The 27,714-nt window shown below is 37.4% G+C and overlaps 1 protein-coding gene across 1 annotated transcript in view; it reads left to right on the forward strand.

Moving 5' to 3' along the window:
* Positions 1-2,670: 2,670 nt before the first annotated feature.
* Znf385d (zinc finger protein 385D) overlaps positions 2,671-27,714 on the forward strand; it is an 826,924-nt gene continuing 801,880 nt past the window's right edge. Inside the window, exon 1 of the mRNA XM_021731551.3 lies at positions 2,671-3,051. Within this exon, the coding sequence (XP_021587226.1) occupies positions 2,946-3,051 (106 nt within the window). The 5' untranslated portion in view covers positions 2,671-2,945. The remainder of the gene's footprint in view (positions 3,052-27,714) is intronic.

Here is a 27,714-nt window from a genome sequence, read left to right on the forward strand (position 1 = left end):
TCTGTTACCAGTGACCATCTAGTAACAAGAACCTTTTTTCCTGACTTGATTTCCATGATATTGAAATAACAAGACCCCCCTAGCCATCTCTTCCCATCTTTTGGCTTGTGTTTTACTGTCTTTTCTAATTTTTACTTAATAATTCATTTATTTATTATTTAAATATTTATAATATTTTAGTGTCTACCTTCTCCCTAGCACTGCATTAGGTGTTAGGGCTTTAATGGTCAGCATGCTATATAGGATCTCTGCCCTCTCAGACTGAACAGGTCAGTGGGAAATAAGAGAAGGACCAGTACATCATTTCACTTAATCCTTATAACAACTTTATGTGGAGGGGGCAATTATACATGTTTGGGAATACTGAGGAACAGAGAAGTCATATGGAACAGGAAGATCACACAATTTCATGCTTTTCTTTGTGACACTTTTTATTTCATTCGCTATCCTACCTCACTCACCACTCATTACCCAGACAATTTGACTCCATATACATGCTCAGAGCTGCCAAATACAAGAGCTAACACAAGCTCTAGCACAGAAACCATTTCCTCAGAGCAGGTCTTACATTTCTGATTGTGCAAACATCTCCACCTGAACATCTCCATCAAACCTCCAAGTACATGTCCAGAGAGAACTCATCTGATAGATAACCTTTGCCAAACACATAAAAATCAAACCAACCAACTCTAAGTTCCCTTTCTGAATTCTTGATTCTTAATGACACCATGGTTTTTTAGTTCTCCAGGCATAAACCTTAGGGATATCTTGGATACATTCCTCTCTTTCACATAACTGCTTATACTGTTAATAACACCTCAGCAATGTCTTTTTCTAAAATCCTTATGTTTAATTTCCACAACTGTTTTCCTTGCTCCTTCACAATACTTTATCTGGGGTTTTCACTGCCTCCAAATGTTACCATTAATTTCTGGCTCTAGGTCACCCTATTAACCTGTTATACCAGAGTTTGCTTCCTGGTATATTTCTGGTGATGGTGATCCCCTGCTCAATACTGCTCAGCTAGCAATCATGGCCCTATTTGACATGACCTCCATCAATCTTTCAAGCCAACTTTTCCAGTTTCCTCCATGGGTTATGTGTTCTGGGCAGAATGGTACATGACTGCTCCCCCCTGTCCCAGTTTTGTATCTCTGCCTGATGAAATCATATGGTGTTAAATTTTATCTTGAACAGCCTTGCTTCCACGAAGTCTTTTCAGGCCTCTATGCCTTTAGAACTTTGTGGAGATGTGTTTGGTGTTCCCTTCTAGCATACATGCTGCCTAATATGGCATTCATTGGTATATTGTCAAAATTCTCTTTCAAAGCATGCATGGGGCAGATTTTGCTCACCCTAGGAAAAGCCTTTACCATGATAAAGGCTTTGCAAGTACTTTCTGAATCACAATGGAGAGATGAGTGATTAAATACAGATGAAAGTACTGGTAGAGATGGGGAGAATATGCCAAACTAAACAGTCACCCTAAGTCAAAACAACACATCTTTTGGCACATTGACTATTTTTCTCTATTTCTTCTTCTTGGCATTTTCTCTTCTTAGTTTCCATTCTCTGTTAGCTTGATAAGTGATTCACTGCTTAATACACACTTGAACAGCATTACAATCTGTGAAAGTCAACAACTTGCTCAGAGGAGGAAGAGAATGCATCTCAGAGGATATTATTTACATTTTCTTTCTAAATGGTGGTGTGTGTTAGGTGGTCCCTATTGATTTTTTTTTTTCAGAGCTTCTCTTGAGAACTGGTAGAGTGGTGAGTTACCAACCTCTCCACCTATTAATATTAGCATTCATGATTATACTCTTAAGACTAATTATTGACAATGAGACCCTAGCATGTATTGTATCCTTGGGACTATGTTCATGGTTATAAGTTATTTTGGCCTTCATAGCATCTTGAAATCCCATGAAAAACAGTATCTTAGTGATTTATTTCAGATTATTTTTACAAATGGCTCAGCTGATATCAGAAAACGGTTTTATTTTGTTTGCTTCTTTGTGCATCTGTAATTCAAAATGTGATTCTTGCATCACAGCTGCTACCAATTAAAAATGCAGAATCTCAGGCCCCCTCCAAACTATTGTAGCAGGATCCTAAGGTGATTCCTGTGCATAGTAAAGTTTGAGAAACACACATCTAAGTTCTAGCACCTATCAACAGACAGACTGTGTTATTGTGTCTTTGTGCACGAGGAAGGGAGAGGGAGAGAGGGAGAGAGAAAGAGAGAGAAAGGAGGATGGGGAGGAATATGAATGAGAGAATGAGAAATCAGGTAAGGGAAGAAAAATCTGAGGGATTTGTAGATGCGGGACTTCCCTGTATATTTGCAGTAGCTTCACCCAATCTCTTTCAGCTGCTGCCTGAGGTTGTTGAGGTTAACTATTAAAAAACAGGCTGAGGGAGTTGTTAGGTACTGCACCCAATTCAGAGGATAAAGGACCTAGGTACAAAAGGTAAGCCCCTTTTCTGAGCTTCTAGAAGCAGCTCACTAGGGCTCATTTTCAAAATCTCTAGTTTCAGGATGCATTTCTCCTCGCATTTCCCCTTAACACTCACGACCCACTCATTACATTAAGGTAGTTTTTCGTCTCTAATGTGGGTTTTCTTTCTTCTCATCCATCTCCCTCTCTCCAGCTCCCCCCAAGCCGGGCCCCTCCCTCCACGCCAGCTCGCACCTCTTCTCCACCCGGTGCACCTGGGGCTGGCGCGGGCTCGGGACGCGTGCGGAGCGCCGCGAGCGCGGCGGAGGCAGAGGCGCGCTGACTGCCACCTCCAGCCCGCGCCCCAGGGACAGCTCGCGCGGAGCAACGGGCACCATTCTCCGCGGCCGCTGCTCACGGCTGGCCGCGACCATCGCCGCCGAAGCTACCGGCAGGCAGCCGTGCGTCCCCGGGACAGACAGCCCCGGAGGCTGCTCCTCCCGGATGCCAGGGCCAGGGCGCCGGGCGGCGAGCAGCAGGAGGATGAAGAGCTCAGCGGGAGGAAGGAGAGAAAAGCTCTTGGGGATGCCTAAAGCTGAGCCCAGCCACGGTAAGTTGAGCGCAAAAGGCGGAGGTGTATCCGCTTGGGCGGCAGAGTTGGCTGGAGAGCAGGGCGTGGGGCTGGGGTTGCGCCCCTGCGGGATGCCAGGCGCTCAGGGTTGGGGGGGGGTGCGCATGGGGTCGCCGAATGGGCATTTGCATTACCCAGACTCTGGACCACCTCCGCCGTACTCCCCACTATAGGAGTCCTGCCTCTTCTACTCAGTGCCAAGGATGAGAGAGATGAGGTTGTGGGGCCAGAGTGGAGAGAGCGCGGAGCTTGAGGGACTCCGTCACCACTCACTGCGGAGCACCAAGGGGCAGAACAGCGCGGGGGTGAAAGGGCCAGCCTGCCTCTGGCCAGAGTCCAGGGCAGTGTCGCCAGGGACGGACGCCCTGCTGGTTGTCTCCTATTGGGTGTGTGCGGGTGCGCGCTCTCCTTGAGAATCCTGGCGAAGTTGTTGGGATAAGGAAGCACAGCGGACCAAGCTTCCTGGCTTCCTTTTTTCTTTTCTTCTTCGTTTTAACAATAACAACAGCAACAATAGTAATAAAGCGCGTTCAAGATGCACACGATTTGAAGGCAAGGTGAGGAGCTATCGAGTTCTAGGAAACCTCCCTCCAGGAGAATCACTTTCACATTTGGGGTGGAGTTGGAAGGTGGCGACCCATAAACCAGAGCCTCTGGATTTGAAGGTCTCATTGGCCATCTGGTATCTTGGACCCAGGGGACCAAGTTGGAAGAGGGTTTGCACACCCTTTGACTTCTTAAGACCTTAGAAGTTTTATTTTAAGTGTGAATTGGAATCAGGTGATACCTGCAGCCTCTAAAATGGTGCTCAGTTTCCAATCTGTCCCTCTTACAGTTCAGTCGGGTCTTCTTCACGTATTTCTCATAGCAGTGTTTATGTCTGTTTTACCCTGAGCTGTTTGTGATTTCAAGTAAGTAATGAGAACTCCCTGGGCTGTTGAGAATCTCCAAATTCTGGAACCTTGAAGAGACTGCGAAGAACACTCTACACCCTGTGGCTGTGACCAAGGACTCTGGTCTGTTCTATGACATTCCTGCAGTGCTTTCTGGGGATGTGATAGGGAAAATGTCTCTGTTCTGCTTGCTGAAGCTGTTTGCTAGTTGGTCTGTTAAAGGAGCCTTTCAAGTGTCCACTCACTCAGTTCTGGTTCACCATTTTTTTTTCCTTAAATTCACTGGAAAGGTGCATCTGTCTCTGTGTTCTCCCCCACTCCAACCCATTGGCTCGTGCTCCATAATTCAGTCACACTACTTTGGTCTCTAAGCATGAAAGGCAAATATGGGTCATTTCGAATTATGTAGATTGATGCAGCACAGCATGTCTGGGGTTTGCTGCAATTTCTTTACATTTCTTTCCAGATGTTCCTTAGAAATTAACTAGAGCACTGTATTCATGGAGCTAAAATATAGACTATGGGAATGGGCAGACATCTCGAGTCAATATACTATTTCAGATTAAGTAAATGAAGGGTTGAAAGTTGTGCCGGTTGGAGAAAGACCTTTAAATCCAAAATTAGAGGTTGTGGATTATTTTTGCTCTGATACAGAAGCTGAAGGACTTTCGGAGTCATTTAATAATAACACCAAACATTTGTTTCTTAGTCTCTGCACATCAAGCTTTGTGGCTCCATGTTACACAATAACCCCAAGAAGGCAGTATTGTGGTTACCATTTCCACTTTATAGATATGGAAAGGAAGTTTTAGAGATGTTAAATTGGAGAAGTCCCAGGGTCAGTATTTTGGAACCCAAGATTGCTGGGATACTTCAAAGCCGCTTCCATTTAATGTGATACAAACTCTTTAAGCCTCATTTGAAAATTGAGAAGACTGAGCCTCTAAATCTCATGAAAAATTAGTGAAGTGATAGCCTTATCATAGATTGGTTCATCCACAAACATTTCAAATGTTTCATGTAACAGTGTGGAACTTGAGACTTGAACTCTGATGAATATTATGTAGCATTTATATTGTTAAGCCTGCCAGCTCTGGAGAGGGCTAAACCTGAGATCTTGGTGTTGATCTTGATGGTGTTCCTTGAGTTCCCTTATTGCAAATCTGTGGGGCTATATTATAGCTCTTAATGATGTATGATTAACAACATCAAACGTGTCTGGTGCTAACATCGCATTGGCGTGACTCTGCATAGTTATCCTGAGGTATACATGGACACTCTTTTTCATTCAGAAAGTTTATAATTAAAGCACAGATCCTAACGGGATGTGGAATTCATATTAAGTGTTATGAGTAGATCATTTTAATTTTTTTTATTTTCAACAGTATTTTCAAAACAATTACTCCCCTGCTGTGATTTGCTATTTACCAGGTACATCAAAAGTTCAATGATGAAAAATGTCTGCAGATCAACAAAACATAGTGTTTCCTCTACAGTAACAAACAGGTCATTCACATGTTATTTAGGATTTTTTTTTTATTTGAAATTTAGTTACAAGGTTGCATTTCTCCTTACAATATGTATGCAGGTAGGTGGAGTAGATGTCACCGTTTTTTTTTCTTAATTTTTTTCTTAATCACCAACTCCATAAATTCATTATTCACACATTCCTTAGATAAGTTATGTTAGTTCTTGTGTTAAGATATTGAGGTTTTAAAACCAGGAGTGAGAACAACAAAAAAGATGTATTTGTCCTGTTTCTTCACAAGCTATAATGATGCTTATTTGGAAGTGGTAGATTTTAAGTCAAAGATTTGATTTGCTGGCACATGAATGTAATTATCAGAGAAAAGTTGATCAAATCTATCGGGAGCTGTTACTATTCCAGATGTGGTATTAGTTTTGGGAAATAGAAAATCTTTGAGAACTTGAAGATATTTTACTATATTTCACTGTACTTCCATGAAATCTTATTGTATTAAAAATAAAACTGAATTTCTCTGTCCCATTAAGCTATTGGTTATTGCCATGATTTCCCTTTTAGGGTTAAATTATGTTTCTAATAATAACATAGCATTGCATTAAATATAAATTTTTGTGCTTTCTCAGTGTAGTTGGAGTTGTAAAGAGTAATATTTTGCCTATCATAAACAATACATTTCTATATACGTAAAGGCTTAACAGAGGCATATAAATAATGTGGTAATAATATACTGGAGATTTGTTTATTTTTTGGCAGTGGAGTATGAATTTGTTATAGTAGTTAAGCCTGTTGGAACCTTAGAACAGTAGTAAAGTGTTAACTAATTGTCAAATTATAAAATTGTAAAATATTTCCTGACAGTGGGAGTCTTATAAATGTTTATCACATAGCTGTATTTTCTGCTGCATTTTAAGGATGTTTAAGTTCCATATTTGCACAATAGGCCTAATATTTTTTAGAGATGATATTATTTGGTGATTTGAACAACCAGACCTATGGAAGGTAATTTAAACTCTAAACATGAATCGCATTGACATCACAGATTGAAGGCACTAATATTGGAAAGGGATTTGTAATTTTGAACATTTCGAGGGTTTGCAACTCGAGGTAGATGGCACTTCTTATTTTTCTGAAAAGGGTTTTAAAATGAGAGTTTGAATAAAACCTGGGTTGAAAATCAAGCCAGCACTTAAATAACACTTGGGAAGTTAAGATGAGCTTATGTAGAGTACATGCCTGAAATTTGCTAGTGTAATTTATTTTGAACAAGTAGATAACACATTGGAAATCACTTAAAATTTTTCAGCACATTAAAATGTATATATTTATATCTACTAAGGTCTGCTAAAATTAGTGATAGCTTTCTGTGATAGACTGAATATTTGTGTCCTCCCAAGATTCATACCTAACTGTGAATATAATGGTAGGTGAAGATTAAACCTTTGAAAAGTAGAGCTCAATGAGGTCGTAAGAGTGGCACTCCTATCATGGAATTTGTGTCCTTACAAGCTGAGAAGGAGACCAGAGAAATCTTTCTCTGTCAGGTGAGGATACAAAAGAAGGCAGCCATCTCTAACCCACAAAGAGGGCCCTTACCTGTCCCTGATCTGATGACATATAATCTTGGTCTTTAGGGCCTCCAGAACCGTGAGAAATAAACATTATTCAAGTCACCAGGCAGCCAAGACTGATGAAGACATTCCCTAAAATACAAACAACTTGTAATGAGAGAAAATTTTAGAACCCCAGTAGGCAGAAACGAACCAAATTTTTTTACATAACCTTTATCCTATTTTAGATGTTTCTTTTTGGTGGGGTAGGGTGTATGGATACTGGGATTCAACTCGTGAGCACTCAAACACTGAGCCACATCCCCAACCCTATTTTGTATCTTATTTAGAGACAGGGTCCCACAGAGTTGCTTAGCGCCTTGCTTTTGCTGAAGCTGGCTTTGAACTCCGGATCTTCCTGCCTCAGTCTCCTGAGTCTCTGGGATTACTGGCATGCACCACCGTGCCCAGGCTGTTTCAATTATTTTTTTTCCAGATAATTCTGTACCACTTGTAGTATATTGCCTAGGTTGGGGGTATTTCAAACCGTCTCATTTCTAATTTAGTGATAAGTCAGTGGAGACTACTGGCACACACTTCTAGGGTGGAAGAGTGACATTTAGACCGTCGCATCGCATATCTTCAACACTTCACCTACAGTGTCATCCAGCCATGCATTTTATTGTGTGTCTTATTTGGAACACAAAAGGATAGTTTGCCCTAATATCTCGGCGGAAATACATCGACCCAAATAACCAAGCATGCAGCATTCCTAAACAGGTCTTGTAGGTGAGAGTTTTTCAGCAGAGTTCTTTCTTTCTTTATAGTTCTGTAGCCCATCTTCTGGGCAACAGGACTGATCTTGGCATGCTTTGCTTACCTGTGTCCATAAGGTGAAGAAACACTATTACACTTCAGCCTTTGGGAGCACTTACAACATGGAGTCAAACTTTTATTTATTTGTGATCTATTCCACTTCTATTATTGCACTTCTATTATGAAGTTACTCACTGTAATTTTTGTAATGTGTCACTAGAGTTTGTTAGAGATTTCTTTATTCTTTACTCCTCCATCTACTCTTAACTGCATTGCCACCATGAAATTAAAAAAAAAAAGAATAAAATATTGACAGAGTATCTTTATTTTTGGGTGCTACTTATACAGAGGTCTGACATATGAAACTGCAGAAGGCATCCGGAAAAAAAGCTAGGTTTGAAAATTGCATTTAGTTAAGTACATCTGTTAGGAGTTGAGTCTGCTTCCCAATGTCATCCAGAGCACCTGGAATTGGAGTAAAAGCTGCACATACAACGTTGAGTTTTCAGGTGGCTAGTGGTTTCACATGCAGAGTAAAATATTTGCCATTATTTGACATTTCTTTCTTTATAGTTCTGTAGCCCACATTAAGGTCATGGACAACATCGTCATTTAACATGGTGTAGTATTTAAGAGTGAGCTTGAGAATGAGTTTGAATCTTTGCTTTGTTATGAGCCACAGAATTTGGTCACCTTATTGCATGTCTCTTTGCAGTGTCCTCTTCTGTACATGGGAATAATGAATGAAGACTAGTGCCCAGCGCGGAGCAGATAAGCCATAGGTGCTGGCTATTTTTACCATCGTGTCTTATAGCTTCCTGTGGTTACTGTGTTGCATACAAATTATGTATTCCTATCCTGCGTCATCTGCACCAAGTAAACTACCACAAATGTGGGCCACTTGAACCAGCAGAAATGTCTAAAAGCAGTACCAGCAAACTGAAATCAAGATGCTGGCTGGGCTGTGGGCCTTCAGGAGGCTCCATTGGCCATTCCTCTTCCTGGCCTCTTCCAGCATCTGTCATTCCTTGCGTTGTGGTCATATCCCTGCCATCTCTGCCTTAGTCTTCTCTGGTGTGTGTCAGCTCTCCCTCTTCTCTCTATAAGGACACTTATGATTGCATTTACCCTGATCATCCCCTCAATTTAAGATTCTTTATTTAATCGCATCTCTGGGGACCCTCTCTCCAAATAAGCTAACCCCTGCTGTTTCTAGGGATTAGAAATGATTGTATTGTTGGGAAGCGACGGGAGAATGTGTGTTAGGGTGTGTATGTGTGCATTATTTTGTCTACCACAACCATCACCTTTGAATTTTTACAGCATGCTAGCTGTGTGAAACTAGTTGTATGAAACTCGAAAATGCACAAATGGCTACAAGCTTAACACATTTTTAGAAGGTATTATTTTACCTAGTCTTTAAATTCTAACAAACTTTGCACTAAATACTTACAGGGCAATCAATTTATGTTCTCTTAACTCTAACATAATGCAGTCAAAAATATTTGAATTATTACTGTGTTCTTGTAGAATGCTAATGCTTAGGATATCAAAATTGACAGGAGAAGCTAGACCCTGTCCTTGTGCAGTGCAGTTTAGTGTATAAATAATAGTATCACTCTAGACAACTGCTGCATTATTTTATTGATGTTCTGGTTAATTAAGACTAGTTGAATGGGAAAATTATCCCTTTTTTGAATTTTTGATTGTTTTTACTTTTTTTCTAAAAGATATTATTGATTTTCTGGTGTTAAAGACCAGATAATATTCATTTAGTTATTTGTATTTTATCTTACCAACTTTTTGTATTGTTGTAAAAACACACTATATCATAGAATTCATCATTTTAACCATTTTTTAGTATGCTGCTCAGTGGTGTTAAGTATGTTCACATTCTAAAACCACCACCACCCTCCATCTCCAGAACCTTTTCTTCTTGCCAAACTGAAATGCAATATCCATTAACCAATCACTCTCTGTACCCCACTCCCTGAAGCCCCTGGCAACAACCCTCTACTTTCTGTTTGCATGATTTTAACTACAATGAAAATACCTCATATAACAGAACTCATACAGGGTGTGTGTTTGTAAGTGGGAGAGAGGGGGAGTGTGTGCATGTGTGTGATATGATAGCCCATTCATGTTATAGCATCAATCTGAATTGCCTTTCTTGTTAAAGCTAACTGATATATATATATGTATTTAGATAGATGGTTTGCAAATATTTTCTTCTTTTTTTGCCTTTTATACTCTGGATAGTGTCTTTTGTTGAACAAAATTTTAAGATTTTCATGAAGTTCAATTTGTCTATTTTTTTCTTGTTGCTGGATATTTGGTATCAGAGATAAGACATCATTGGTTATTCTTAGCCTTTTTTGGAGGGGCAATAGATTTAATATCTTAAAATCCATGTAAAAAATATTAGTAAACTAAAACTAGAGTAAAAATTAATAAGCTTAATTATATAATTATATATGTTCATGTCATAACCATAAAATTGAACAATAAGAGCTAGAAAGCTCAGAGAGCATGACCCTACTTACATAAAGTTCACATTTAAGCAAAGATCGTGTGAACTCATCTTCCTTACCCTAGGACGGGGTTGAGACACTGTTTCCTGTTCTTGGTATTGGTTACATGGGTCTATAAATTTGTAAAAATTGAATTGTGCCCATCTGATCTGGGCACTACTCTGTATTTGAATTGTACTTCAGAATAGTGAAAGTTAATGGTTACTCATTGGGAAGCTCATGATAAAGAGAAGTTTCTGGAAGAGTAGAAAAGGCAAGTAAAGAAGACCTGAAGCCTGTGGTCTTTGTGGGTATGCACTTACTGTTCTTGGAACATAGATAGTGGCTGTAAGATTTTAAGCATCCACTAACCCTAAAGAAGCAGACATAATATGTAGGGGGAAAAAATTCCTGGTACTAAATCTAGAGAGAATTTTTCCCATGGATTTTCTTAAAGAGGCAACTGAATGGTCCAGTGAAGGACATCCTTGTTAATGTAGCAAAGAATTTCATAGGAATTGGTAGAGTAGAGAGCAATTTAGTTCCCAGGATGCCTTCTAGTCTGGCTTAACCTCAAATATTTCACAATTTCTAGAAGCATAAGTGGGCTCTGTACCCCTTAGACAGGGCCCTAGCAACTTTGGTCCCTTTAATGATACTTCTCTTCTGGCAATGGTTGTAGGGAAGTGAGCTTGAACTCTGTCAAATTCCAAGTGTTGTTGTTCTTTGTGATGGGTTAAAAGCTGGGGAACCTGAGAAAATAGATATGTGCTAGGAAAGGCAGGATTCTCTCTGAGATGGCATTGGCAAGGGCAGTACAGACCCACCACCATAAGTGGTAATAAGTAGGGCAGTTTGAACTCAATTTTTCCTTGATAATTGAGTCTCCTTGAGCATCAGTAATCTAGAATGTGGGCTTCAGTATGGCAGGAGCTGTATTTTATGAATCTCTGTATCTTCTGCAGTGCCTGTCAGTGCTTCGAACAGATACCTCGAAACATTTGTCGAATGAATAAATTATTAAATTCTGCTATGTGGTAGACATAGAAGTTGTAGAAAATTGAGTTGAATAGCTATCAGAATCTAAAGACACTCTGAAATTTGCCTTAAAAGCAGCATAATAATTATCAGATTTTGATATGCCTTGTCATTTGTTCTCTCCTGAATAAAGTAACACAGCTCAATTACTGGTTAATTGATAGTTTTAGTAGGTTGAGTAAAGTATTTGGGATCTTATAAAGAAGACTTTGTCCTTAAAAATTTGCTTTCAAACTTCCATTTGTTAGTTCTGGTAGAATCTGATGAGCACTTTGGATTTGTAACAATTTCTTTTTAATTAGTGGTATAATTATTTATTAATCATAAATTACCCCTGATGCCATTTATCACTCTGATGCTTCACAAATGAAATATTGATGCAAGTTAACCTGAAGATGTAGTACTTGAAAAATAAAAAATAGTTTCTCTTTTTAAATCATAATTTTGAACATCTTAATTTAGATTAACATTGAGAATGAGACTCCAAAGAAAGCCAAAAGAATTTATTTCTAAAAAGGTTGCCCTTAATAAAAATAAACTTACTTTAATTAGGATTATTTTAGCATGCCTAAGAAAATTTGAAAAAAAAATAATGTTAATTATAATAAATATGTCAGTTTTTTTTAAATAATGGGATTTACATTTTATGTCCATTTTGAGCAAAACTAAATTGATCTTTTTCTACTAGTTCATGTATTGAAAGATTACATTGCAAAAGTATTTCAGAGTATACAAAAATTGCGCTTGTAATATTTGTTGCTTCCTGTAGATTAGATGGCTAGGCATTACTACTAGGTGTTTTCTTTTTTTTAATGCTATGCAAGGTCAAATTATTTCCAAGGCAAAATAACTTGTGGGTGGCAAAGTTGGATTGTAAACTAACCCTTTCTGAGCAAAGTCAGATGTTCTCTCTGCCCTGAATAGACTCCCTTCTTTACCATATCTACAGAGGAATAGCTTCTACGAGGTCTGTCATACACTGGAGTGATTTACTGGGGGACAGTGATAGTAAATGAGTGGGGCGGAGATGAGAGCAATCAATAGGTGACAGCATTAAGGTGGCAATAATGAGACTTTAATTTGAAAGTTGCTGTGAAAGATACTCCGAGATCGGCTTTATAACCATATTCCAGATTTGATGTGAAAGCAGACTAATTTTATGCAAATGCTTAAGTGACTTTAGCAGTTATTTTATATACCTGGATATGGTCCTTAAGGAAAATTGTCAGGGCTATTAATAAGTCTCTAAGTTGATTAGGCTAATTTGGTACTCTAAAAGACATCTTCGTGTACGTTAACGCTGCCTGTTACATTCTGATTAAAGCAAATGGCTTGCTTTCTATGCCCAAGTTTGAAAGTTTCCCGTCTCTGCATTTTGGGCTTTCCCAGTTGTTGGCTTTCCATTTTTTTTTTTCTTGCCACATCAGAACAATGAATCATCTTGTCCATTAGCTGAGTTTGGAAATTTTGTGTTATTCAATGAATTTGTTTTTACCTCATCCCTTTGATAATTTGAAACCTGGGAACTTAAGTGCTTTCCCAAAATGTGTTTGTGATGCAACATCAACCAGTTTTGTTTTGAGTAGCAAGAGGCTGCAGTATTTTTTTTTTATCCTTATAAATCAAATGACATAGTTTAGTAATCGCCATTGCATTATGTTTTTTGAAATAATAAAAGTTTGGGGATAATAATAGCGATCTCTAGAGGGGCAGCATAATTAAATCATATTAGAAGGCTCTTGATTTTTATAACCTGAAAGAAACAGAAATGTGCCAAACGAGTGATCACCCTGATTAACAGCATCTCCTAGGAATTACAGGTATCAGTTTTATTTCATGAATTCCACTAAAGAGTCAAAACATTCAAGTCGAAGCTTTGTTCCTTTGTTTCTAACAGTTGAAGTGTGAGGTGAACAGAGGGACATGCATATGCCAACACAATGTGCCTTTATGCTCCCTACTGGGAACAGTGCACACACTAGCATTGGCATTTGCTCCATTTGAAAAGAAATTTTAAGACCTCGGGTTATTGCTTTGTCACTAAACAGCCCATGATTTCTTGGAAGTCTGGCTCTTACGGAGGTATCCATAAATGGAGCCTAATAAATGATGATGGTAAGAAATTATTGAAATTTGGTTCCATGTCATAGTGTATATAGAGAATGCATTGACGCATGTCCTTCAAGGTACTGCCAAGCACTGCGCAATACAAATCGTGCCTGGGACTAGAACAGTGACACTGTCCTGGTGAATATGTCTGTGTGGGTATGCAGTGGAGTGAGTAGATTGCAAACTAAAAAAGAGTCTGGGAGTCATTGAGAGGTTAGCTTCAAGAAGGCTTGGCAGACTCTTGTGGAAAATCTGAAAAGTAGTTTGCTCTGAAAGAATAAGGTGACCAGGCATATATTTTAAGAAAGAAATCCTGATCTTAAAAACAGGCTAGCAGAGGTTTGCTTAGCTTTTGGTTATCATTGCCTGAAATGTTTTAGAAAATGAAACAAGTTGTAAGAATTCAACTGTGAAGACTTTCCAAGTTAACATCAGAAATATCCCCAAAGAGGATATTATGAAAGCTAGTCAAGTAGCAACAGCTATAGTCATCCCAGCCTCCCTTGTGCCCCACTATTCATAGCTTTTCTCTCACTTTCCATTCAAGTCTAAAAGTGGACCCATAAACAATATTAAGAACTCCATTATACACTAAAATTACCTTTTCATTGAATACTCTGCTTGCTTTAATCCATATGTCAGATTTTCTCTTCTAACCTAGGTTAGAAACAATAATCATTTGGCCAGGCAATGTAAATGATGTCTCATCAACATAAATGATGTGTGTACAATAATTCTTGTGGATTTATATATTTTATAACTAGTTCCTTTACCGGTGATTTAGTGTCTCTATAGATATCATTTCTTGTCGTCTTTATTGACATAATCTCAAACTGTGTTCATCATTTCACCCCTTCTTAATATGACTCTCTTTCAGCATCAAGGCTCTGGGTTTAGCATGTAATCCAGTGGTAAAGCACTCGTCCAATGTGCATGAGACTCTGGGCTTGAGTCCCATCAGTGCAAATATCAAGGCTGTTTTTCCAGAGTTTAACTATTTCTGTACGTTTTTAACAGGAGATGCTAATCTTGACTTAAATGGAGTTCCAATGATTGCTTTGTTTTCCTCATGATTAACAAACACAAGGGAACCTAGAAGCCCTGTGTCTAGATTTACATGTTTTTGTAGCGCTCTACCATGTTGAGACCAATATCAAATTCCATCCGTATGCCCAAAGTAAAGCCTTTGCAAACATTTCAGGAAAGCTGAACTTCATTTTTGAGCAAGAAGCAAAAGTTTCCTGTTTTATTTTTTCCTTCTTTTACAAGGCTACTACCAACTCATTTTAAAGGAGATATTGGAGTCTATAAGTCAGAAAAACATGAGTTGCGTAATAATGCTTGTATATATGAAGTTATTTGAATCAATTCCAGCCTCCTCCTAGCATTAACCAATCATGGATTTTTAAATGGCCCCCAGAGACGTTGTGCTACATCACATTTTCATTTTGTTCCCTATGTTAAGTCAAAATAGTCAACGATTGTTTTAGGACTTTTTTTTTTTTTTCGGTCAAAGCATTATGCTTTTCATTTTATATCAGAAAGGGGTCATTTGCTTGCATTTCCTGAGTGCTGGACCGGATGTTGTAACCAGATGGCTTGTAGGGTCAGAATATCCATAAACTAATTTTCATAGATGGTGCCAGTAACTGTGGACACGAGTGTTTTCTTTGACTATTTAGAATTTAAGCGCCAGTTACACCTCCATTCTCGGTGCCACTCAGCCATTGTAATCCTGAGGAGCTTCCTTACTATAGAGGCCATTCTGAATTTTGCCCGGTTTTTCGTGTCCTCATCCCAATTCCTCTCTTAAATTCAGAATATTATCTGGTTACTGCTCCTGAAATGAAATAAAGGCCATTAGGCAGGCACATCTCCAGATTTTACCTCTTTCATTACAAGCCACAAGCTTTATTTATAACCATCCGGATTCATCTCTCTTCATCTCCAGAGGAGGGCTGTCCCAATGCCCACTTGCCTATTTAATGATCCTACTTCCTGCTGATGCCTCCCAAACATTTCATCAGTTGCTCATCCACTCCCTTGAAAGTTCACGGTCTCCTTCTATCTTCTTTCCCTCCAGACCTGCTGCACTGTTTTCCATATAGAGCATCTTCCTTTAAGCTGCTGTCTAAATCTCTCCTTGGGATTGTTGTCAAACTTGTGAGAAAGGCTGTCTCCAGCCTTTCTTTCATTTTATCACCTTGATTTGTCATGTTCCTGAGACACTTTTGGAGATTACAGGGGAACTTTGAGTGTCAAATCCAGGAGTCTCTCTTCTCAGTATTAACTCTCTTCTCAGTATTAACTCTTCCTGAACATGCTGAAATATTTGACAGTGCTGGCAAATATTTTTATTCATTCAACAAATATATACTGAGTACCCAGAAATGCATAAGGTACAAATCCTACAGCTATGGATAAGATTCTTCACTTTGTTACCCAGACCTTAGTGAAAATCAGAAAGGAAAACAGACCACTCAAAATATGGGATATGGCATGCTTGTCATGATTAGAACTATTTACTAATATTTCTTGTTCTCTTCCTTCTGGTCATCTGGAAGAATTAGTTTTCCAACTCTAGAATATTGGGTCATTCTAGAAGTTATGTTTTGGCTCTAGCCAACAAAATATGAATGGTAGTGATGTGCTTTTTTTCCTCCCAGAGATGGGAGGAAAACACCCCTATTTATTATACTGAGAGCTCTGTGAGCTTGTGACTCAGCAAGAATAACTTGGAGCAGAGGACCTGCTGACCTAATATAAATATGTTGTCTGAGCAAGAAACCAGTCTTGGTTACTTTGGCATAACCTAGTGTATCCTAACTGATACAGTGCCATAATGAGAATATTAAGTAAAATACTGTGAATGTGTAATTCAAGCATTTCTATATATACTTCTAAGATTGCTACTGGGCTCTTCAAACTAAATGTTCCAAAGTCGCCATACATTCACCATATGAAAGATAACTTCTTAAAATACAAAAATGCTTACTACACAATTAATGATATTTGGTTTCCTTGCATCTAATATGGTAAGAGTCCCTGAAGAAAACCAATCCACCATATGCATTTCTTAATTCACTTATTGTAATTCAGGACTACACTGGAGTTTTTATTTCCTCCTCCACAAACTTCTTGAAACTTAAAAACAATTCAAGTTCACTTAGAGATCTGGGGATAATGATATGCTCTGGTCTATTTTTCTTCCTATCTGAAAGCTTCATTGTGTTAAGACTGGGAAAGCACTATGTAATTATGTGTGTGAACTTCTTGATAATCTCAATGATGGAATTTTCTTTTTATGTGCTAATGCTTATTCCTGCACTTTTCAGATAATTAATATGCTCACAATAATGTAGGTCTTATTATAACTTGCTCTCTCTTTTCCTATACATACTGAAGATAGGGCATTGTCTGGATAGTAAATGTTTTGCTCACTTAATGGTACCCTTGGATTTTATTACCACTCTCACCTCTTATTCTTGATATTTTATATCATATTTTCTCTTTTAAATACTTCACCAAAGACTTAACTCTGTAATATGTTCAATTTCCTGAAATTGGGAATGACTTTGAATTGACAAAATGTACAAATACCCCATTTGGATGGCTTTATTCTTGACTTGTGTTCATACATGTCATACATTCCTGTGTTCTCATCTCTTAAGGGATTAAGGTCTGTCCCCATCTGTACATCAATCAAATTTTGATATTTGCAACCATTTTTATTTTAAATTTCCTTGAAATCTTAGCCATAAAAATGATTATTTGGGAAACAGAATTCTAGCACAGAAGACCTGCTAGAATTTCATTAATGTAGAGATTTCTATTCCTATGAAGAAAGAATGCCTTTGTGTTTGTCCCCTTTCTTCTTCATTTAGGCCTTCCCTCCCTATGTTTTGTTCTATTTCCAAGTATCCAGTGTAAAACCCTTTCATTGTGACCTGAAAGAGAAATTACACAAAGATCACACTCAAGACAACAGCATAGGTAAAATTTTACCTATGCATCTATCAAAGTATACATTTCTGTATGTTGCTGTTCCATGTGTCAACCATTTCACGCTCAATAGTAAGGAAAAACGGCATCAGTGATGTATCAACATAGATGCTTTAATTTTGTAGCATTTGCATAGTTTGGATTCTGGATTTTTGCATCCAAATAATCCCTATTATCCAAAGTAGTTAAATCTCAAGCTTCTTAAATCATGAGCATGTGCTCACACAGACCAACACAGACATACGCAAATTAAGAGTCGTTTTTATTCCACATGTTTTTTTTTACATGTTTGATCTTGGTAAAGAAGTATTTTCAGCCTATGTGCATAGAAGTGTTTAGATGATACCACATGGGAATTTACTGAGATATATGTCTGTTTGCTCTAATGTAGTTTTTCAGGTCTTTTTCTGTATGTTCATGATTTAAAAATATATTGTTATTTTGTCAATGGGCTCAACTGTTGAATTCATGATGTGGTTGTATAACAAATATGCTAAAAATACATCTTCAATTATTCCCTAGGTCAAGGGGAAATTAATATTTTTCTTCCATAGATCGTTTAAGGTCATGAGGCATTTAGTTTGCTTTTGCTTCATATTCTGTTATGATATTCTGGTGGGTTTAAAAATTTGTTTCCCTGAAACTTTTTGTCTTTTGTTAATAGAGGAGATTTTTCTTCTTCATGCTAACCTTACCCAACTTCTTACTTAATTTCTTGGAATTTATTCTAGATCTCTTCTTTAAATCATTGTGGGTTTCACTGACTAAACTTGGTCTCATTGCTTTCTAGCTTTCTTCAATAACTGTCACTCTGAACTTGTATTTAATTTTTGTACACTTCTATTTTTATATCCCATGCTATCATTTTTTTAAATCTGGCTGTCATTTTACTAGAACACATGATAAGTAACTGTTAGGAAAGGGGTGTGTGTGTGTGTGTGTGTGTGTGTGTGTGTGTGTGTGTATGTGTGTGTGCGTGAGAGAGAGAGAGAGAGAGAGAGAGAGAGAGATGTCTCAGTTTTTGCAAACAACTTGAAAGCTTATATCAAGAGCTTGAAAAACATGTGTCCTTTGATCTAACAAATCAACTCCTGGAAATTTCTTTCACAATGTACTTTTTAAATGAAAAATATGTCAGTACCCATGAAGATTTAATGATAAGCCTGTAGTTGAACTTCTTTTTTTTTTTGCAAGATGATGGACACTATATAAATAACATTAAAATGCATCTTGGCAACATGATTGGATATGTGATGTTGCAGAATGTATCTATTGATATTGAAATACACACACTGAATTTTAAATAGACACAGGAGTCTCCAACAAATGTATGGTAGATATCTAGTTATTTCCAATTTTATAAATAATGTGTATAATAAAGGGCCTGGATAGTGCTGTGCAGTAAAGCATTTTGAAAGAAAGTTATAGTGCACTAGATTTGAGCATTCTATTATGGTAGATATTAGTGACGTGGCTATTGAGAATTCAAAATTAGTGCAACCAAAGAAATGAATTTCAAATTTTGCTTAATTTAAATTAAATAACCACACTGCCATATTCTCCAGGGTGCTAATGGTGGCTGTTTATAGTAGGACTCATTGATTATAGATTTTTCTTAAAAAAAAGCTCTTTTCTATACATTTTAAATGAAGTTGTAATCAAAATGTTATTTTGAAGACATCTTGCTTGCTGAATATCTGTTACACTGTCAAAACAATGTTATTCAAAACATTTCTAAAGGTTTTAAAAACAGCTAAACAAATTGTTTTCTTCACAGCAATATTTTCATTATATTTCAGAGGTAGCTAAATTTGAGTTATTTGTGCCTCTTGGATTGAGTTTTTGTTTTTTTTTAAAGGAGAAAAACATTTTTAAACACAGAAATAATTAAAGCTGGGGCTGGGGCTATAGCTCAGTGGCACAGCGCTTGCCTTGCAAGTGTGAGGCACTGGGTTCAATCCTCAGCACCACATTAAAAAAAAATTGTGTCCATCTACAACTAAAAAAATATTTTTAAAAAATAAATAATAAAAGCTGATATCTATTAAGACTTTCTATGTGCCAGGCACTACTTTACATTTATTAACTTACCTAATCCTTACTGGGTCTATTTAAAATATGTTTGAAATAATGCTATTTTCTAAATATTACATGTGATGAACTGAAAAACATGTAGATATGGGTAATTTGCATATCTTATCTAAGATTTCTCAACTAGAAAATAGAGGTGGGGAGAGAAGCAATAGGACTTTCAGTAAAATAATAGAAAAAGGCAATAATCAGTGTTTCTCCTTTTATCTTCAGCAGGGGGTGCTAGCAAGAAGCGAGTGAAGCATTAGACTGAATTATGGTTTGACCAATTAAAGGAGACAAAGCAAGAAAAAAAAAAAGGACTTGGGGGTGCATGTGTGTTAGTGATTGGAATGCTCATCCTCAGGATTTATATTGTACAAGAAGAAAAATGAGATCAGGAGGAATTCTAAACTATGGTGGGGGTAGTGATAATAGCTGTTCTAGTACTGATATTAGAAAATGTAATCAGGAAAGATGGGAGTTAGAAAGTGCAGGAAGTTTGAGATTTTGGAAGGTATTGATTTGTTGATTTCATGGCATGAAGATTAGAGTGTGTGACTGGGGTAAGATGGAGGGGTCAGTAAGGTCGTTCGAGGTTAAAGGGGTGAGGGAACAGGGCTGTAGAAGTGACATATGACTGTATGTTAAAAATCACCCTGAATTATGATGGAAATGGTTTTGGAGAGAGTAACTGTGAATCCGAATCTTAAAATCTTGAAGTAGGTGGTCATATGATTGATCATGGTTTTCCACAGGTTTGTTGTAATGCTAGGATCTGGTACATAGTTAACAATTGTATCAGGATGTTGTGAGTTCAAATTGGGCATGTTTCTTGCACTTGGTGGGGGCAGGGGCTGCCGAATAGTACAGAGACTAGAATAATAATAAATCGGGGAAGAGTGCCTGTATCCGGTATGAAATTTTCTGAGTCACTGACCTAGATGACAACCTGATGCTGCTTGAGCATGGACATGGTCCAGGAGACGCGGTGGAATTCAGAGAGGGAGTGCCAAGGGCACAGACTGTATTTCTACTATTTGGCATGGCACAGACAAGTGAATGGCCTGTTTCCATGGCTAGGGGGCATCCACTGGAGGAGTTTCCAGCAGCAAGAGACTATGGCAGGACTGATGGATTGAGGTGGGATCCAACTTCCCACTCTACGGATTTTGCTTGAGGTGAGACAAGTGAGGAATAACAAATGCTGTCCTCTTATACGCTGCCCTCAGAGGAAATCAACAGAAGAAATCCATAAATACAGCAAGGGCTTGTGGGACTGTTGAAAGAACAAATCATCATTAGGAAAAGACAGCCAAATCTCCACTGGCTGGCAGAGCAGGAAACATCTTTTCTTCCTCATCTTCCTTCCTCCTTCATCTCCAGTGGAATAAGGCACCTTCTGGAAAAAAAAAATGTTGTACCTTTAGATGAGGCCTCCTGCCCCTCCATGCAGAACTCCAGAGCAGAAGGAAGGATGGGAGCTTTGAACCAAATAGGAGACTGAAGTTTTCACACAAGTATGAAAGTTGAGTCCTGCTAATTGGAAAAGGATGGACAGATTTTAGAATTAGACCAAAATTTGATTAAATGAGCTTAAAAGGGACCTGAACATTTGGTGGTGGTGGTTTTTGGAAAACTCTGTCCTCCTACTGTTACCAGGTGAATATTTGTGAAGTGAATGGACTGCTTAGAAGTCACCCTTGCTTGCCTAAGACCTGAGGAACTTTATATATAAATTTTTAATGATAGCCACCATCCAGGTCTCTCTAATTTCCTATGTCCTTGTCAGATCCAGAGGAAGCTACTCTCTAAAGATGTGTTAGGGACTAATGATGTTACAGGAATCAAATATCCAAAGACACCTTTTAACTTGAAATCTAAGAATGTTAAGGCAAATCTTCCATCTGGAGTGTGAATCACAACTCCCCTCAAAATATGCAAACCTCGGTCACACTGTGTCATGTGCAGGGACAGAGATCCTGAGTGAATGTGAAGATATGGCTCTGCTCACGTGGATGGGTGTGAACTCTGTCTAACCACCCTGTGCGGCTTGGGTGAACTCTGCTCATATCTTACCTAATTGAACATGTTCACTAGCTAATTGGAGGAGGAATAGAAGGAACTTCCATCAAAGATTCTTAAGACAAAGTTACCAGTTTCCTGTTTATCTTTTTTTTATCTTCTCAGTTTTACTTTGATGGATAGGAGAAATAAGAATTGTGAACTATCCCGGATTTGGAGTTATTAAAGAATTCTCAGAATTGCAGAGTGGAAGAGAGTCTATGATGTTCACTGTGCTGTGGAATCATTTTTGTCTTGCCTCTGTGTAAAGGTTTGTGGCCTGCTCAGATGAGGAAATATTGACATATTCCTTTTATGGTGGCTACATGAACAATATGAGGCAATGATACAAAAGATATATGAAAGAGGGGCCCCCCTTAAGGGTCAGTAAGAGGAGCACAAGCAATTCTTTTCTTTCTCTTCAGGTTGGCACCGTTTTCTTTCTATATTTGGAAAGAAAGCTAGCTTAAGTTCACCACTCATATTTAACCTGATTTCTGAATTGTCTTTTTTTTTTTCCTGTCGGGGAGGGGAAAATTTTAGATCTTCTGCCTATGAAGTCTGTGCAACTTATAATAGTACTATTACTTGGAATCCATGTTGAAGATGTAAGAGTCGATTTTAAATGTGCTTTGCGCTGATGGGCATGAACTTAATGACATCTGTATATCATTACTGGCCTGTTTGCAGTGGTTTTCACTTAGTCTCATTATACGAAGTCCTTGGATTTATTCGTGTTTTCGGTAATTCAGTTATGGCAACAATACTGCTTACACTACAGTTTGGTGTATAAAAATTGGATTCAGATTTATGAGTTGCTAGAAGCTGGAAAACAACCCTCAAAATATTTCTTATCCAGGTTGGCCAGGTTGCTACTATATAATAATTGTGCTTGTTAATTTTTAGTAATTGTGTCTTTTGAGCATGCCTTATCTGTACAAACTGCTTACCTCCAGAAGATTCTGGGGGTAAAAAAAAAGTGGTCTGAAATAGGTAAATATTATATGGCAGTGCTTTTTAGGGAAGGGCATTGAGAGAGTCTTGGTGACTTTAGAATGTAGTGTGTTCATTAAGCTAAACTAAAATTGTTTCTGTGGCACACAAACACTTTTGGCTATTTTGCATTTGTTTTATAACCTGAGCAGTTATTTTATCAGGCTAATTACTTTTTTGAATTAACTTTATTTTGAGATAATTGTAGATACACATGCAGCTGAAAGAAGTAATACTAATTGCTTTTTGCTGATATCAGTGTAGCATTGTGGGTAAGAGTGGCTCTAAGCCACAAGGAAGCAGTTGGCCGAAACTGCTCTGAGACGTCCTAGTTATGGGACATTAGGTAAGTTGTACAGATTTACCAAGATAGAGGTTTTTTTTTTAAATTAATGCAATGTAAAAAAATAATTAAGACCTCTTAGGGTGATTTTGGATGTGTTTATGTAGAAGGTGCATTTTATCAATAAGCAGTTGTCATTATTAATAATAATGATAAAATATTTAAAGAATCCTGGCTCCCATTTTATTACCATGGATGGACAGATCTCCTTCAAGTCAGAATGCAAAGGAAAATATTAGCTAGTATTCATATATTCAGCATAGGCACTCTTTCAACAAATTGATTCCGAAAAAAAAGTTATAATTGCATGTGGAAAAACAATTTTTAACATTTCTTGTTTTCAAGATATATTATCTCTTTGGAGTGTCATTACTTGAGTATATGTTTATCTTCTTGAGAAAATTGTAAGTATATGAAGATAATGGTTAAACAGAATTGTGCAAACCATTTGTTCTCAACAAATACTGGCTGAATTATGGTTGTGTCAAGAATGCCAAGCCCCAACTCACAAAATGTTTTGGTCTATTGCTCTGAATGCTCAGTGTGAACTTTGATCATGAATTCTGGGGGATATTTTTCAGAGCAAACACTTTATTAAGCTATCATCCCAAATTTGGGCTCAAGAATGAATACTTAAACACATGGGCAATGCCAATCTAAAAGGTTAGCTGCACTAAAACATTTTTACTGAGATATTTTCAAATCTCACATCTTTTTCCTTTTATAAATAGTATTGAAGTCCAAGTGAAAAGTAATAAAATAATGCAAAGTGGAGATATAATTATAAACAACATAACATGCTAAAATAATTCTTTCCTAGTATAAACCACCAGTAGGGTAAACTAATTTGTATGTAAAATACTGAATCTAGAGTAATGGATAAGCCCTATAGATGTATTGGACATGGGCAATTTGCAGACAGGAGCAAGCTTTAGAAAGTTCTGCCAAACATTTTGTGATTGTATCCTGATCAATTGAACTGAAGCACAGTTACTTACAATACAACCAAGCTTTACTTCACATTTTACGATTTCACAACTGCGTTATTGTTTTTCACCATCATTTGGTATTCTTTGCCTTACATCTTAGAGTTTCATGGGTGATTACACAATCCATCATTAACTGGTCAGTATTCTGTACTACAATTCAGAACATAAAAGAAAAATAATGGCAATGCCTAAAAAAAAAATCGTGGAAATTAGTGGTTCTCATGCACTTTTGAATCTTCATTTCATTTTCAGAGTAACTGTGGTTGAACCTATACCACAAATATTGCCTTAGAAATTACATTGAGCTCAGGTGTCCTCTTGATTTATGGTCTACTGTGTTCATTATCTTTCACCTATCCTTGATCATACATGCCTTCCAGTTTTTATGAAGAAGAATTGCCAGAAACAGTAAAATGTTGGGTTTGGTCCCAGAAATGTCAAATCTCATAAAAGATATTTCACAAAATATGTTCAATTGCATTATCTTGTTTATTTCTCATCTTTGAAAAGTGAATTTTTAGTACATGTGAGGTCAGGAAAGCCACTATCGCCAGGGGGCCGTGATGCAGGCGATTGGGGAGGTGATAGAGGGTGGCACTAACATTGGAACTCCTCACTTCTCACTCCACACCCAACAGTCTTTCAACAAAATGAGTGTTTTAAAACGGGGACCCTGAAGACCCATATTGATTCACAGTATGGCAGTGAACATGGTGAATGAGTACCTCACATGTAATCATCCATGTTCACCTTGATGCTCTTCTGCTCAGCCAAACGTGTTGGCTTGCGTACCACTTCATGGGTTAATTTCATTCTTACAGCACTGAGTGTCTTCCAGGTGCTGTGTATATAAAATTTAATAAATAGTAGTTTTTAAACCTTGAAGTATACAGGCCATAGAGAAAAGAAGATTTTTGAATTTTAAGAAAATGTTAACATGAAGGAAGATTAATTAGAGGAGTAAATATAGTAAGATTAATCGCTTTGGCCATGAGTGTGAGAGTGTTTGCTCTGGTTAGAGTTGCTTGCTTTCCAAACTACCCAAGCAAACGTGTTATGTAGCTGTGGCCAGCTTTGCATGATTGCGTTAGTTTTCTAGGGCTGCTATGAGAATTTCCATAGACCATGGGGCTTGGACAACAGAAATTTATTCTGTCAGAATTCTGGAGGGTGAAAGAGCCAGGTGTCTCCAGGATTGGTTCCTTTGAGGTCTCTCTCCTTGGCTTACCAGTGGCCACTGTTTCTTCACATGGTTTCTCCTTCAGAGATGTCTGTGTCCTCATTCCCTCTTATTATGAGAACAGCAGCATATAAAGACAAGACCCAATGTGATGACCTCATTAAAAATGAGTTACTTCATTCAATATTCTTCTTCCTAATACAATCACATCCTGAGATAATGAGTTTAGGTATGTAGGAATTTCAGGGGGACAAAACTTGGCCCATAATCTTACCTTTTTTTTTCTTTTTAATATAACAACAGGCTTATATTACTCTGTAAAAAACCCATTAAATAACCAGTTCCTTAACTGTTTTCTCTTATTAATATAGTTTCCAGAAGAACATGGATCAGGTGAGGAACACACATGACTATTTATGCTCCAAGTACCTACCTTATTTAGGTTCCATACATGTTGTAATTGTCAGAGTTCAAGAAATAGAGGTACTTATAGTTGCTGCTGGAATTTATTTATATTTTGAATGAAAGAAGCTAAAACCTCACACTGAAGGCCAACCTGTAGCTATTGTACATTCCATTTTATCCAATGTTATTTGGTGCATTTAAAAAAAAGAGATCTTGGAATTTTATTTGCTCATATGCAAAATTGAAGTTTATCTTTGAGATACTGTATAGTCTGGTATGAATATAGTTTTTGAACATTTTCCCATAATTCATAGCTGAGATTTTTTTTCAATCTCATTCTTTTGTGAATATTGTCTTACTCTGGCACATAAAACTAAGCAGTCACGTCATTTTCTAATCTCACAATTTATCTTAACCTTTCTAATCATACTGCCAAGTGTTAGAATCTATTTTTAGATTCTCAGAATTTGACTTTGTTGAGCAGTATGTGGCCTAAGCTTTTACTGCTATGTCTGTTGTGAAACTGCATGGTTTTCCTGATATTAGCTAGCTTTTCTTAAAATTGACTCAGCACCAACTTTGCTTTCTCTTTCTTGGGGGCTGTGGATCAAGTGCAGTTTACTATGATGATGCTCAAACAGACTTTTTGACATTGGTTTAGAACTATATAGATCAAACCTTATGGAGAGAAATCTTTCTTCCCTGCTGTGGTTTGACCTGAAATAACTGTGTTCCAATGTTAACAATAACATATTTTCTTGTAAACAGTAGGGTTTTTTTTCCAAAGATATTTTAAAATGTCCATGATAAATTTAATTAAGCTCATTACTTAAATGTAAATATTTAGAATATGATAAGCTATGTTATGACCAAACAATATGCTTTCAGACTATAGCCCCAAATGAAATACATTATGGAAAGAATAATGGTAAAATATGACATGGCACAAAATAGGGTGTTTCTCTCTCCTTTATATCACTTTCCTTTTTTGCAGAGACTTAATATTTGAAAATCCTACTCCTTGTTTCAACATTGTACAGGTTGGCAGTTTTTTTCTAGTTTATATTGAAAGTCCCAAGTGGTCCACTCCTCAGGTATTTTCTTGGCTTTGTGTTTTCCCACTGGAATATTAACAACATTTGACTGCTCATAAATCAGAACAGAACAAAAGACACCATTATGAGAATGGATTGTTCCACTCTGGAAAAAAAGGAGAAATTTCCTTTCTAAAGTAAGTGAAAGTGGCAGATAGTATTTGGAATGTACACATTTGAAAACTGCTTGCTTGTCTCAATTTTCATAGCTAGAATAAGGTGCTCTGGGTTTCTTTCAGGATATGAGAAAAGAGTGAGATTTTAAAAAATACAGAATCTTTATGATAGTTTTCAAATGGCATAAAAGGTAAAGGATGGTTAAGGGTCAGGTACCAACTGCCTAGTTTTAAATGAAAATTTTATTACAGCCTGGATTTGGGTTGTTGGACACATTTATACCTGTTAAATCTCAGTTTTCTTCTTGTTATAATGGGATAATAATTTATAAACCTGTAAAAGTCATTCTTAGGATAAAATTAAATAACAAGTGTTAAAGCACTTCACATAATAGACATGACAAATATTCTACAAATACAGCTTGCTAAGAGTGTTATTAAAACACTTTGAATAGAGAGAGGGAGATTTTCCAGTATATTTGACTCTCATAATCCAGATTCCCTTTCCTTTCAAAACATACATCTTTATTTATATTTCAGGAAAATATTTTTAAAGAAAGAGATGAATATTTGCAGCAAGTCTGTCTATCCCAATTTTTTTTTAAGAGAAGTGGTAGGCATGAATTTATAGAGAGCCTGGCTTATAAGTTAAGCCATTCTATAAACATAAAGGATAATGGGAATAGGGAATATGAAATAAATTCTAGTATGCGAGGGGAGGCTGACATAGTCGAGAAAACATTCAATTTTCATTTCCAGCCCATTGCCATTGGATTCCCAGACTAGGAGATTAGTGTGCGAGTTTATGGAAGATCAAAACTTGGGAGGAAGAGAAGAAAGCAGGATCATAAGAATGGAGAATAAACTATGATATAATCATAAAAGAGTTCAGCAAACCCTGGGGAACTCTAGGATTTGGTGCTGGGGGTGGGGAGGGAGGATGTCCCAAGCTGGGGCAAGAATCCACCTTTATATCCTCCCAGTCAG

The sequence above is a fragment of the Ictidomys tridecemlineatus genome, chromosome 2, assembly GCF_052094955.1.
Source record: "Ictidomys tridecemlineatus isolate mIctTri1 chromosome 2, mIctTri1.hap1, whole genome shotgun sequence".
In the NCBI taxonomy this organism is placed as follows: domain Eukaryota; kingdom Metazoa; phylum Chordata; class Mammalia; order Rodentia; family Sciuridae; genus Ictidomys; species Ictidomys tridecemlineatus.